We start from the raw sequence: 15,025 nt of genomic DNA, 5'->3' as shown, positions 1-15,025 counted from the left end.
AAGCTGGTTCTATAGCTTGCTTCACATAGAAAATTATTCATTTTATATTCAACATTATGGAAGAAAAATGAAGGAAAGACTCAAGAGCAGAAGGTAGGGGTAAAACAGCATATACATAAATGGTTTCACTTCTCTTGGTCAGATGTTTACTTCTTCCTCTTCCCCCTGAAACAAGCTGTTAATTTTCTTTCCCAGCTAGCAGTGCAAGCATGAAGATATGGCTAGGTTTTCCTGTTAATTTAAGCATGTCAGTCTAAATTGCAGTACTTTCCTGGTTCAGTTTCTTCAGAAAGCTACCACATTCTGCTTTGCTGCATGGCCATGCTCAGCAATTCATAGAATCTTCAATTCATAGAATGGCTTGGATTGGAAAGGACCTTCCAGATACCCAGTTCCAACCCCTTGCTGTGGGCAGATATTCCTTCCACTAGACCAGGCTGCTCAGAGCCCCATCCAGCCTTGGCTTGAACACTTCCAAGGATGGAGCATCCAGAACTTCTCTGGGCAACTAAATCTACTCTGCTTTGGTTTAAAGCCATTATGCCATATCCTATCCCTGAAGGTCCTGGTAAGTCTCCCTCTCTTTCTTATCAACTTCCTTCAGGTTCTGAAAGGCTGAATTAAGGTCACCCTGAGTCCTCTCCAGGCTGAACAACCCCAGCTCTCTTAGCCTATCCTCACAGGAGAGGTGTTCCATTCCTCCTCTCAACATGGGCTAAAGAGCAGTCCCCCAGGCTGTAACTCCAGGAAGCACAGAGGTAATTCTTTTCAGCCAGGAAAGAGCAAATGTGTCTTGATGGTTTCAAGATGGATTTGGATTTTGCTGAAAAACAAGACCATCCCTAATGTGATATTAAACAAAATGAGAATGTAACTTATGTCCATTTGTGGAGTCTTAGGCTTGCAAACCACATAGATGTATCATTCTCACTCATGTACTTAAAAATGGCAAAACCTTGAGAATAAAAATCTATGCTTGAATCCATTAAGGAACAGACACAAACCAATAAGAGATCATAGTTAGAAAGTCTCTCACTGTCACACCATATGCAGGAAGATTAGGTCTTGCATCACTTGTGCTGGACTAAAGACACCTTTTTTCCACTGCTGTACTTCTTGGCAGATTTTTGTGGCAAATCCTATAAACAAATTCCTACTTAATTGGATTTCCATTTTCATGTACAGTCCTATTACCTACATGCTTGTTTCTAAAACTGAATTTCTGTTATTTTTCTTTACTGTTCTTTGTAGCAAAAGACTGCTCCACAGAATGAAGTTAGCTATTGGTTAGCTAAATACCACAGCCATTTCAGTAGATATGGACACAGTGTAAAATGTGAAAAATGTCCATGCTAGCAGGGATAAAGGATATTTTCAAGTCCTAAATATATGTTTGATGACTAACCACGTGCAAGAAAGCACATTTGGAAACAGCATAACAAGATGATAAATAGAGATTTTCCAATGTATTTTTGGAGAACCATTTACTTATTGTGAAACAAAATCTCACAAATTTTTCTGAAACTAATTCTCAAAAATACCACATTCCTAACTGAAACGCCTAGCATACACTAATGGTAACAAAACCAAAAACAAGCTAGCTCCAGCTGCTGGAAATTATCTCCCAAGTCACACACTGCACCATGCAATAGCTCGGTTTTGGTTCCTCACATTCTGAAAACCATACAGACTGTTTTGAAGTAGAATATGTAAAAACATAAAATGAACAATTTCAGTGTCCAGAGATATAAAATAATGCTAAGAAAGTAAGTTAACAGATAATTCTAGAAATTACATATAGGAGAAAAAAAAAAGCCTGGAAAGGTATTTTCACTTTTTTCAGGAACAACTGGATGGATAGAGTGATTCCATATATAATAATTTATTCAACCTGATAGGTATAGTTCAAAATACTAAACTGGGATTTCTACAATAAACTGAACAATGCAAAGGATTTGTCTGAAAAAAAAGTTTATTTGAAAAACACTCAACAACTATTATTAAGAAATTATTTTTCCTTTCTACATTAACATATTTACATATACTATACACCTTTATATATATGTATCTATGCACACACACATACAGAGTTTTAATTTGAATTGTGTATTACTATATTGGATCCATAAAGCTATGTATCGTACAACAACTTGGTGTAGGGTTTTGCATTTCTTGGATATAACAGTCTTCTTTTTGTCTGTAACTGTGTAAAATTGACCAATTTGAAGACAGGTTATCTCAATGCATTGCTAGTAATTTCCTGTAGACACTGTTATTCACATTAGTAGTCAATGTAGCCCTTCTAGTACTAGTGGTAGACATCAACTGGCCACTGCTGTTACTAATGTTAGGATCAAAAGTCTTTTTACAATTGAAGAGACTGAAAAATTGTCTCTGATACTGAGAAGAAGCATAGTAGTAAATAAAGGGGTCAATGCAGCAGCTAATGCTGCTGACAGAAACACAGAGTAGATAGGCAAAGTAGAGATACTCTAAGCTGTTGTCATATGAAAAATGGATATAATGAATTAAGAGGAGAACATTTGTTGGTCCAAAGCAAATAACGAAAACAGAAAAAACAGCCACACACAAGAGCAAGGCACGTGTCTTCTTATTTTGCTTTGCAACAATGGTGGAAGAACTAAGACAGCGAATGATACACACATAACAGACAGTAGAAATAATAAATGGCACTATGAAAAACACAGAAGAGAAGATAGAGAAGAAGTGGACGTAATAGCTGTGAAGTTCGGATTCTCTCAGCACATCGTGGCACGTCGTTATATTTAACCTGGGTATTTCCATTGTTTGCTCTCGTAGGAGAAAAGGTATAACCCCGGTTATTGCTACAAGCCATATGATGAAACAAACCAGTGAGGCACGAGGTAGTGTACGCCACCCCAGGGACTGCATGGGGTACACCACAGCTAGGAAGCGATCGACGCTTATGCTCGTCATAAGCATTATTGAGCAGTACATGTTGCAGAAGAAGGCAGCAGTGATGAAACGGCACATCTGAGGCCCAAAAACCCAGTCATTTCCAGAAAAGTGATAAACAATCTTAAATGGAAGCACACTTACAAAGAGAACATCTGCAAGAGCCAAATTCAGCATGTATATTACAGCTGGCTTTTCGATTTTCATCTTTTTCAGAAACACGAGTATCGCTGTAATGTTCAGAGGGAGACTCAGCACAAGCACTACGGTGTAAACCGAAGGAACAAAACGAGTCAGCCATGGACTAGTGAGGTATCTTGCCGTTTGAACTGACATCATTCGTCGTTCAGGTAGAAATGATGCAGTCTGATTGGTGGCTCCTGATCCAACTTCCAAGTCATTTTCAGTATCACCGTCAACAGGAATAAGATCAGCCACTGGACTGGAAGAAAAACGGATGGAAAAACTTCTGATGATGTGTGGTATGCTGCTGTTATCTGGAAAGCCTGAAAAGTAAAAAGTATTAAGATTAATAAGTCAATATTTAGATGGTATGGGGAAGTGAAAACATCTTTCAAGAAGGAAAGTTAAGATTAGATTAGGTAAACAAAATAATAAGGTTAATTTCTGATTCAAAGCACAGGTTGCCCACAGGTCATCCATTTTATTTTACCTCCTCCTGCTACAAATTTAGGTAAGATGTCCTTCTTTGTTTCCCATCTCTTAGTTTGAAAGCTTTTATTAGTAGTGATTCTAGCTATGCTCAAGGATCCAACCTAATCTATGCTCTCCTTGGGCAACTTTAACACAACAGGCAATCTGCCAGCCTTGAACTGTCTTGGCCAGACCCTTCACACATTTTGTAAGAAATGAGATGCTGGCATAAGTGCTCATGCACAAAATTCCCACTGGAAGTACTAGAAGTACTCATCACCAAAATCACAAAAAGTAAAAGTGCAACTAAAGCATCATGGTTTGGAAATATTTCTGTGTGCTCTGGAAACATCTTACACAACTCGAAGGCCCCCATTAAGAGAGATGGCAGAGCAGTTTTCTAGGTAGATATGGATCAACCTTTTGCTTGTAACAGATGGTTAGCCACAGATGGCACTGAAACACTTCCCGAGTTCTACTTACCCTAACCCACAGTGTGCAGGACAGGATGTGTCTGCCACACCCCCAGGGCACTTCTGAAACCTACAGTTCCCTCTACAGTGAAGTCTTCTGCAGCATGCTTTCATAGCTAAGTCATGACAGGCTATATCTACTTTTTGAATGTAACAAGCCAGGAAATCAGTGTCATGAAGCATTAACTGTCTGGCAGGGGATTATTTATGTAAAAAAGAAAAAAACAACCAATTAATCAAAAGAACTATTTAGGCATTATTTCAGCAAAGTTGTTTGTATGGAGAAATACTTTCTAAGACTGTAATTTTCAGTTTTGGCTTAATCTGCTTTGGCATAGAGTAATTCAAATGTACTGTGGGTAGACAGAAGTGAGAAAATTACACCTACTCAAGTAACCAGTCACCTGTTTGCCTGTGCAATTGATCCTTTGTTGGATCTTTGATAATTAAAACAAAAATGAGGTGTCTTAGCTCACATTTGTGAGTTGAAAGTACATGATTCACCTGTGTAAGATCCTGCCTGTTAGAAGCAATTATTTGTTCTATAGTAATTGAAACCATTTTTTTTTAGCAAAATATCTGAAGGAAGCAGATGGCAAAGAGAAAAATGGCTCCATCTTTAAGCAGGAGTTACCTCCCTTTGTGCACAGGCAGTGGCAGAAGGGCCCTACCCGGCATGGATTTTTGTGAAATTCAAACTTGAATGTGGGGGGGAGATCAGAGGACTGGTAAGGCAATTTGGTGATTTTATTTAGAGTGGCTGTGCTTTATGTACCATGCTGTGTCACAGCAGCATTCTAGGGGCAGAGAGACAAAAGGGAAGTGTTGGAGAGAACAGTTTTCATATGCAAAGTGACTAGATTGCAACCTCTGCTGGCCAGAAAAAAAGATGCTGGGAGCTCATTACAGAAACTGTAGTAGGAATGATGTAGTTTGAAACAGAAATGATAGCAGTACTTGAGATTTGCTGATTGCACAGAAGGGCACTAAACACATTTATACTAGGGTCTATTCTGTCTTTTTAAAGAGAACAACGGCAGAACTATAGGTCCTTAATCTTTAACACATTATACACTTAGTCCAAGCAGCTGCATGGCTCAAAGAGTCAGCTCCTAGCTTTGCAGCCAAGCTGCAGCACAAGTCCTTTTGTATGACACCTCTAACTTCAGCCTGTGGCTGACATCAAAGAGTTAGGAGATTTCCTATATTTAATGATCATTGCAATAGAAATATGTCACAAATGACAGGACTGATCTTCATCTCTTTTGGGGAGCATTATAACTATACTTGAATGAACAACCTCCTCTCCCCATATTTCTTACACCTGGAAGCTTGACTCCATGGTAAAGACATCAGTAAAAGTGAGGAAAAATCTGTCAACTATACCTACTGTATCTCCAGTACACACAAGTTTTATAAATTTAAGACTTTTAATTCTATGAGTATTTTCAAACCAAAAAACTATTGAAAGAGAAGATAATGATAATTTTAGTCCCCCAAAGGTTGACATGTCCATCTTGCTTTCTCCACCACTGTAGAACAGTGTACAGAACCAAAGAAAGAGGTGACATGGTTCCATGTGAGGAATGCATGTTTTTGGGAACACAAATATTAACAGACTTGAGAGAGGAAAGCCTGGAGTTAGGAACTGTGTTGCCAAGACTACCACTGCATGAGGTGGTAACTGAGACACCAGCACCTCTCTCATCCCAGTGTCCCTCAGCTTTGAAGGACCTGAGCTGTGCTGCAGTTTCACACTTTTGAGAACCAGCAAACCAACTTAATCAGTCACTGACCCTTAATGATGAGGTTAAGTCTCTTAGTGTGGGTGCTCTGGGTGATAACCTGACCCACTTCTCCTTACTAACTCCTAACTGAGAACAGTACAAAAATATGCTACAAGAAAAAAAATGCTATGACTGGGACAAGTACCTTTCACTGACTGCCAGCCATTGTATTAGCTATTGCCTATAATTAATTGAACATTGCTAATAATTTTAATTACATCCTGAATTCTTGGAGACATCTTATTTACAAGTTTATTAGATGAAGGGATTTAGAGTCACTTTTACTCCATTACAGAAATTTTCTAAAAGTAGAATCCTATTACAATAAATCAGAACAAAAAAGTATAAATAATTCAAGTTTCTTTAAAATTATCTGGAATATTTTGGTGAAAACTATGTGTTCTTTGTATAAGCAGAGGCTTTCTAAGTTCAGAGTTGAACTCAACCTTCATTCTGTCAACATCACCTCCATGCTGACTCCTGTTCTCAATCCATGTCCCCATTTTGAACTTAAGATGACATGAGGTACTACTTGCAAGCCAGCTTTGTGGAAAAATGTAATAAGGCATCACACTTGCTATTTCGGTGCCACTTGACAATATAAAGAATGGTGACTTAAATTTTCTTGATGAAACTAATTTAATTTGAAAGCTTGACAGCCATGTATCAGTTCCTATCCTTTACCAAGCTGCTTGTATGACAAAGTGTAATTCTAGAAAAAACAGTATGCACTCCATACTCTCTGAAACAGAAAGGCAGACAGATACTGCCCTGAGGTTTTGTATTCTTTTTCTGTCAGTGTTTACATGAAAAAGCTGAAGATAGAGATTTATTCACAGAAGGGAACAGGATGAAATAAAGTCATATAATTTCAAAAGATTGTAATGAACCTTCATAGCAAACAAAAAGGCCAGAACAGGAAAGAAGCATTACGTTTAAACTGGGTTAGTACACGACTGCCAATGTACAGTAGCTCCACAGAAAATAGCTACAACTACACCAGAATCTGTGCAATTATTCTTTTCTAGCTGTTTTCAAGCTACAGATATCATTTGTCTAAAACATATTTCACTACAGCTTAATTATTTTTTAATAATTAAAAAATCTGTTAGAAAAACACAAGTAAAGCTTGTATAATGATTATAAATGTTCAGAAGGTCATCTTATTTTTCTAGGCTGCCATCCAATCCTTTTGGAAGAAGTCAAGCTTGGTTGATTTTTATTTTTATAACAAATAGGAACTCTGTCATATCAGCAATGAGAATAACTGCTCTATCAAAATATCTATAAAATTTAACCAGCTATGAAAGAACAAGATTAGTAAACTATGAACAAATCAACAGCAGGATAAAGCAGTGAGGTTTTATCCTTGAGGTGTGTGTACTCAGGACACTTGAATAATAAGCAGTCTTTGCCTCCAACAAGTACTTCAAGAGGCAAAAATTACATAGAATCAGTATGACACTCAAGTTGCCCAAAGTCTTCTTTTATTCCCTGGAGTTTTTTCATCAGTTCTCCAACAAGGACATAGAGGAATTACATAGAAAGCTCAGCAAGTTTGTGATTGTTTAATTTTAACACTCCACAATGTGCTATTTTCTATCAATTATTACATATTGTTCATCAGCATATGTGTATAAACTATACACATATGCTGTTACCCTGACATTTTTTTAAAATACAGAGATATTTGTAATTTCTTTTCATGTCTATTTTCATATGCAAAGGACTACTCTGCATCCCACTCTGTGAAAAAAAATACAACAGCTTTGACCAATCTTAAGATCCAGAAGAAACTTGAAAAATATTTCTGTAGGCCCATGAGTACAGACAGGATGTTATAAACCAGCAGACTTCACATCCCAAGGGATATCTTTGTGATGTGAGAGACTAGAGAATAGGCTCCTACACAAGCCAATCAAATATGTTCCCTATGTGCTGCTGGACAACCAATAATACTGATTTATGGGCATTACTGGTGACAGCTGCATGTAACGAATAGGTTTCTTTTATCTCCTCTTTATATAACCCCAAGTGATAAGCATCTAGAATCTAAATTACTCAGTAGCCCATAAATTAGGCATATGAAGGCAAGCTCTGAAGTGCATGCCAGACACATTAATTACAAAATAAGACACAATCTTGTAGGAGTGATGATAGTTATTTGCTTTTATAAAAATAAAACTGAATTTTTTATGCGTTCACATCTCCATTTATACAGAATTCATTATTAGATTACACAACTGATGTAGTAGCGATCTGAACACATTTACTTGCAAGTTGTTTTCTTGCAACTGGGTGTCTGCTCTGTTTTGCTCTCCTTTCTCATCTCTTTAACCACATATGCTGGCTTCAACCAATATAATCACTCTATTTTGCCAGCAGTGTCCCAAGGCAGGGAAGTCCAGGCGAGTTCAGACCTTAGTCAGCTCAACAGCACTGGTCAGATAGTTTGTGGGCACTTGACACCAACCTACTGCCAAACTAGTGCTTTTTCACCTGCCCAAAGGAACAGCACGGTCAGTAATGTGGTAACTGTGCACAGTGAAGGATGAGGGAAAAGCAGGAGAGAAACTGCAGGTCAAGGCCAGAGCAGATCTCGGAATACAACAGTGCATGGGCAACAGGAACAAAGTACATTGTGGTAAAAACAGGTTATCTAGGACAGTGGGGAAATTATATTATTGCAATGGCAATGAGCACAAGAAGAGCAGAAGACATATTCAGACGATTGGGTTTTGTTTGTTTTGTTGTGCATGAAGTAACTGGAAGAATACCACCAACAGTGAAATTTTTGTCTAGCATTAACATGTACAGTTTGTTATGTTAATAACAAGCCAGCACCTCCTTCTCTTAAAAAAATATTTTCTTTAGACTCCCCATATGAACATGATCTTGACAGCTTCCTTCCCACTTGTCCTTGTGCCAAAAAGTTGTCTAGCAAAAATTATTTACCCTCTCTGATGCTTCCCTCCCAGCATACTTACAAACACTAGGTCTATCCCCTTTCAGTTTAGCTCAGTAGTCAAAGTATGTTATGCTCTGAAATTTCCTCTTAGCTGCTCATCCAATCAGCCCTTTCATGTATGTAGGACCTGAGGCTTTACTGCAGGCCATCTCGTGGGACTAAGTTATTTCTACAGCAGCACTATCACCACTAGCTGACTGAAAGAAATCTTAAACTGAATCAAGCAAAACAATAATAGCAAAAAACCTTGTGCTAATCTCTAAATGCACAATCCTTTGTAGTGCTGTGCCTCTGCCGTAAGATGTGAGGTTACATGCATGTATGTCTTCTCTCACCTTCCTTTCCTCAGCATCTCCATCGTCTAACAAGCTCTGAGCGGGACGGAGCCATGGGCTCACCAGTTAGGGTACTGATGTTGCTATTAGTGAATAACCCTGAAATATCCATGGAAATCATCTATCTACTCGGGGTGCATATTCTGAACTGTTTTGTGCTTGGCAGATCATCCGAAGTTTGCGCCGCCTAGAAATTGAGCTGGCACTCCCTCCTACGCTGTTAATGAAAGGTTAAGAGAATCCAGCAGCAAGTCTCGCCGACCAGGTCCGTTCCACCACCACCTGCTGCTGCCTGCCGCCCTCCTTAGCTACGGCGTCACTCACCACCCGCAACAGCCTCTCCTCGCCGCTGCTGTGAGCACAAAGAGCCCAAGAAAACTCGGCCCGAACTGGAGCTCCCAGGCGGGAGCCGCACGGCCCGGCTGGTGCGGGCACACGGTGCCGTGCGCTCGGACCCCTCCGGTGGCTCCCCGCGCTGCGGGCACACAGCGGGCCCCGCCGCCAGCCCCGGGCCCGGCCCCCGCCCCGCGCACCCACCTGGCCGGGCCGGCGGGCAGCACAGCAGCGCCAGGGCGCACAGCAGCGCCCGGGGCCGCATGGCCGCGCCTTCCTTCCCGCACTCCCTCCGTCCGTCCGTCCGTCCGTGCGGGCGAACCTCAGCAGGCTGGGGCTGTCGAAGAGCCGCACCGGGACTCGCTGCTGCCGCAGGGAGGGGGCTGCGCTCCGGGGCGCGGCGGCGCGGGAGGGGAGGGAAGAGAGAGAGGGAAGGAAGGGGAGGAGAAGGCGCAGGGGCAGCGGCCGCGGCCCCACGGGACACAGAGCCCCGCAGCAGCCCCCGCGCCCGGCTGGGACACGGGAAGCGGTGGCGGGCGCGGCCGGGGTGAGAGGTCGGGAGCGCCGGAACAAAGGGTTATGTTCAAGGAATTATTCTAAGCTAAGTTTGCCGAATTTGCAGTCCGACTGCTTCACGGGAACAGTTCCAAGGCCAGATGAAATGCCTGCATTACTCACAGCTGAAAGATCACGCTGGTTCAGAAAAGCCCCTTACAGTTGATCTACTTCGAATAAAGGAGATGACGTCCAAGCTTGCTTTTATTGCATGTGTTCAGTAAACTGCTCTGCAAACACAGGGCAACCCAAAAGTGATTCATTGCCCGGCTCTGCAGCCCTGTCCGCTGTACCAAAATCCCCGAGAAAGCGGTGGCGCTCCCCAGTGCAGTGGCGCGTGCCGTGGACAAACTTGTGCTCTCCTTTAGAGATGCTCATGAATCAAGACGGGTTGAAGCAAAACCTACATGAAGGTTATATAGGAAAATATTTTGGTAATTTTGCAGCTATTAATTAGAAGCTTTGCTTTACAAACATCCCACTGATGTTTAAGTGCTTTGTGTTTATTAAGCCCGTAAGACAGTCAGAAGCTTTAAAGTGGACACTGGCTTGCTAGGGTGTGCTATCCATGCCTCAACTGTACTGTTTACAGCAGTACAGACAAAATGGGAAGGAGGGGAAGGTTGATTTGAACTTGCTTATATGTATGAAGTGCCTTTATTACTGCAGAAGCACCGACCTTTGTTTTTAATGGAGAATAAAGACCCGGAAAACAAATTTCCCTCATCATAAGTACTGGTTCCCAGCAAGCTCTGTGTCCCTGTGGTGTTCTTCTCACAGTGCTAGTGCTAGTTATATGGCATGGTTGAAGCTGACTCTGTATAGAGCAAGAAATAAATAAAAGTTTTACAGCTGGCCAGCCTTCCTACAGTTCTAACATCCCACATGCTCTGGGAAACCTAGAAAAAATACCTTATACTTAATTGAACTATTCATCTGTTTGGAAAATACCGTGATAAGAGGTGATTATTTCATCTGGGAAGAGAAAGTGAAGCTATTCTTGGTCATTTCTGTGGTCTCACAGTTCTATAAACACACACAAAGATTGCTCTTCTAACTTTCTAAACCCAAAACAGAACTGAACAAAACCAGGTAATTGTAAAAATTACTCAGGTTCTCAAAAAAAACATATATTGCCAATATTTTTCTTACATTTCAAGAAGCCTTAACCAGTGGGTCAAAGTTTGAGGAATACATTAGATTACAGAGTTTGTGAAACATACAAAGAGAAACTCAGATTGAACCTCCAGGAAGTATTTTAGTCACAGACATTAGAAATAGTCATAGTGCTATTCCATTTCATCTTTGTAACCTAGTTATTATAAATACAGCAAGTGAATAAAACTCATGCTTGTTAAATTTTATGTCTGCATATGAAAACCAAATTTAAATTTTGTATCCTTTAGTTATGTGAATCAACTTGCTCCTTCCTCTCAAGATAACTTATTGTAACAGAGATGAAGAGTTCATGACTTATAAAACTTTAGTTTTTAATTCTACTTGTTGCACCTTTTTCAGAATTTTGGGTTTTTTTAGTAGAGGTATGTTACAGAACAAAATTTCATTCCTGTTAAACACACCAAGTTTACCAAAAAAAGACTGCACCTACCTAGTGAGACTGCTACATCATTACTGTTTGTGGAAGATCATTCTTGCTGCCAATACAGATTACCCTGTAGCATGTCAGAGGTGGGTAGTTACTGCTGAAAGATGAGCATAGAAACATACCTCAAAAGCAGGGAAATCAGTCATCTAGGTAGATGGTTGTGTATCTAGTTACAAACTTTTCAAAATCACATGTGGCTGTCGGTGTTTGGATTTTCTGGGAATGAAGGTTTTTGTTTTATTCCTGTATTCTTTAAAAGAAAGTTGGACAGCTAAAGGAGGTCCGCAGACCAGTGAAGTAGTGAAATAGAAAAATCTAGTGCTAAGTGAAATAGAAAAATCTAGTGCTTGTGTTGGTGTTCCTGGCCTATGCAGACGGATGTTGTTCTGCAATTTTGTGGGTAGTTTTGTATCTTCAGAGGCCCTTGAGAATGGAAAAGTTCCAAAATAAACTAAGTTAGCTGCCAAGCACTCTTAGTCAACTCTGAAGACACGATAGAAAAATGCAAGCCTTGGGGTTAACAGGCTAAGACTATTGCCTATTATAATTTCTTTTCACTACCACCAGTTAAGGAGGACAAAGTTGAGAGATAGGCAGGTTGTGCAAAGAAATGCATTTTCTCCTGTAGCAACAACTGATGCATAGGCCCAATTCAGTTGTACTGGCTTTTTTTCCTCAGATTTTGAATTGGCAATGCAAGTGTTTCCACACCACCATTTCATGACTGAAGCTGGTTTCAGCAAGTCCTATCTACTGTTGAAGTCCCCACATTGTATCTTACAGTAGCCTCTAAAAAGCCTTTCTTTTTTGTTGTAGTTAGTAGCAGTCAGCAGCAGTGGGTGATAACAGAATCACTTTGCTCATTTGTATGGTGCTTCACACTACCATCAATCTTATGTGGGGGTAGAAAACATTGTGGTCAGTCCTGTTTAGCAGGGTTCATATTATTGTTCAGTGGCAAGGCCCTAAATGGAACTACCTAATTAAGGAAAAAAGCTTATAAAGGAGTTCAAAGAAATTAAATGGAAGTTACTCTTTGATGTGCACTAGGAAGAACAGAAAGCCCAGGAAAAGGGGTGTGCTGGTACACAGACTGTACCATTCATACTTGTCATTATGTGGGAACCAAAGAAGCTTTTCTAAGCTTGCCTGCTCCAGGAAATAACAGAGGAATGTGCTATTTGCATTAGAACCAGGCAGGTACTAGATGTGTCAAGTGTATCACACAAAATTGCATATCGAGGAGTGAGTTACTCCTGTCAAGGCTGTGGGTCTCTGGCCTGTCTCACCAGCACAACTCCAGGCTTTTGGCATTTCCTCAAGAGTCTGTTCTTAGAAGCATCATCACACCTGTGGCAGATATAGTGCTCAGCTAGAGTTTGTTAAAAATACAGCCATTAGTCAACTCCGTTGCAAATAAAAAGGGGAACAAAAGATTGGGAATTTAATTGATATTCAAGTAAAATTCAGTTCTCTTCTTTGGAAGGAAAAGTGATGCGCTGTTTTCACTTTTCTATCTAGCTATTTTAAGTGAAGCAGGGTATCAATACTACAGCGTTTATGTCATATTAAAATAGTTTATACATAAACAGCTAGAAGAAAAATGGAATCACATCATAGTTTTTTAATCCTGTAATTCGGGATATTATCTGTTTTAAAGTAGTCATGTATTCAAACTTAATGTCATGCATAAATTAATACCTCTGGCAAATGTAATAATTTTTTCAGCTCATGTAACACCACAGATCAGTTAGTATATCAGCTGAGTCTGTAATCCATTTATCTGCCAGTGACTTGACACTGTTCTATTCCCTTACCAGATTTAATATTTATTTAATATTTGCTTTTATAATTTGTTCCAGAATGTCTCATTCTCCATCTTCTGAAGTGTTTGTTACAAGAAAAGTGAGAGAAGGAAGTATTTTCTATTGGTCACATTACCTATGGCACAAACTTTTTCTCTGTAGATATAAGTGGTAGTTCCAAAGCAATATCATCATCACATTCAATAGCATAAAGGCCACGAAGTCTTCACTGCTGAGCAGCTTTCCTCAAGTGTACTGGGGACAGTCAGGCTTAGTTGCATGCAATTTTATAAATGCTCTGAAAGAAGTTCTTTCAATTACCATCTAAATTTCAGCTTTAATAATTCCTTGAAATGAAATTTAGGGACCAAGCCAGTTTAATTAGGTAATGTTTATTTTACATAAAACAATCTCCAAAGAATATTTTAAAAACCCAATCTAAATACTGATTTTATTGCATTTATTTTCTTACAAAAAAAAAAAAAAGACAGACAGGCACAATTTAGGTATTCAAATACTTCAAACTGAACAACTGTTCGCTATTCAGATTTCCCCAATACCACTCCAAAGGCTGTGAAAGTAGAAAATGTCATTTTGCACGAGGCAGTAGTGCATTTAGTAGGAACGAATCGCAAAATATATTTTTGTGAAGCAAGTCGTTATTGTCGCTTTATAATTACCTGTAAAATTTTTTGAATTGCACAATAAGTTTGCTTTGCAATTGACAACTGCCACAAAATAGGCCTAGTATGTAACTAAGTATCTGCTCAAACTATCCCTTAGAAACAAATTAGGTTTTCTTTTGGTAAATACTTAAAAGTCTAGTATCAGCTATATTATATATCTGAGGTAATTTTAAAAATGTTTCAATAGGAAAAGGTTTATATATTTAACTAAATTCAATTTCTGCCTACCTTAAAATCTACACAATAGCTGTGTGTCATAAAGAATATTTTGATTTGAAAGTACCAACACCAATGAAATCTTGAGCTGTTTAAATGAATAGATTTCTTGGTTTTCTGTTTTTTTATCAATGCTGAAAAGGCACTGTGTACATTCTTCTGAACTTTTGGTGTTTTAGGGTGTGTTTTTAAAATTTAACAAGCATCCAACGACAAACTTCAAATGTTTATAAGCAAAAAAATACTGAATAGACTTCCCACTGATTGATGAAGTCCATGATATCTGAAAGTACTCATTTGCCATAGAACTTCTTATTCAGCAAGAATATGAGCAAATTCACATTCACTTTAGCTTTATCAAACATTTTCATTACAGCCACACCTTCATACTGCATCTGAAGCAAATCCTGAAATGAGAAAAAAATCATTAGTGTCTGTCTGAATCCATACCTTACAGTAACAAGATGTGATAAACATCACCAACTCCAGGTTCTTCATTACTTAAACAATTGCATGCAAGTATTAGATACATGCAGAAAACATTACATGTCCTCTAGATCTTAAGCTACAGATGGTCAGTAACAGCAAACCAGAAGAAATACTGTTTTCTGTGTATTTCCTTTTTTTTTTTAGTATTTCCTGCTTGCTGCCTGAACTAACGTGGAGGTTG

The 15,025-nt window shown here is 39.3% G+C and overlaps 2 protein-coding genes across 9 annotated transcripts in view; both read right to left on the bottom strand.

Moving 5' to 3' along the window:
• Window positions 1-1,954: 1,954 nt before the first annotated feature.
• On the bottom strand, window positions 1,955-10,172 carry F2R (coagulation factor II thrombin receptor). The gene is made up of 2 exons (XM_054652267.2): window positions 9,692-10,172; window positions 1,955-3,443 (listed from the first exon to the last, which is right to left on the bottom strand). The coding sequence occupies exons 1-2, from the start codon at window positions 9,750-9,752 to the stop codon at window positions 2,239-2,241; spliced, it is 1,266 nt and encodes a 421-aa protein (XP_054508242.2). The 5' UTR covers window positions 9,753-10,172; the 3' UTR covers window positions 1,955-2,238.
• Window positions 10,173-13,799: 3,627 nt separating this feature from the next.
• Window positions 13,800-15,025, bottom strand: part of IQGAP2 (IQ motif containing GTPase activating protein 2) — a 123,953-nt gene continuing 122,727 nt past the window's right edge. For 2 of the 8 annotated variants that reach the window (XM_077171415.1, XM_077171414.1), the window contains exon 35: window positions 13,804-14,762. In XM_077171415.1, coding sequence (XP_077027530.1) covers window positions 14,649-14,762 — 114 coding nt within the window. In that variant the 3' untranslated portion in view covers window positions 13,804-14,648. Of the gene's footprint in view, window positions 14,763-15,025 lie in introns of all 8 variants that reach the window. The other 6 variants (XM_077171416.1, XM_077171417.1, XM_077171411.1 and 3 more) reach the window with 5 other exon arrangements.

The sequence above is a fragment of the Agelaius phoeniceus genome, chromosome Z (assembly GCF_051311805.1).
Source record: "Agelaius phoeniceus isolate bAgePho1 chromosome Z, bAgePho1.hap1, whole genome shotgun sequence".
NCBI classification, from domain to species: domain Eukaryota; kingdom Metazoa; phylum Chordata; class Aves; order Passeriformes; family Icteridae; genus Agelaius; species Agelaius phoeniceus.
Note: the sequence above shows the minus strand (reverse complement) of the source record. Positions and strands in the feature narration are given on the sequence as shown.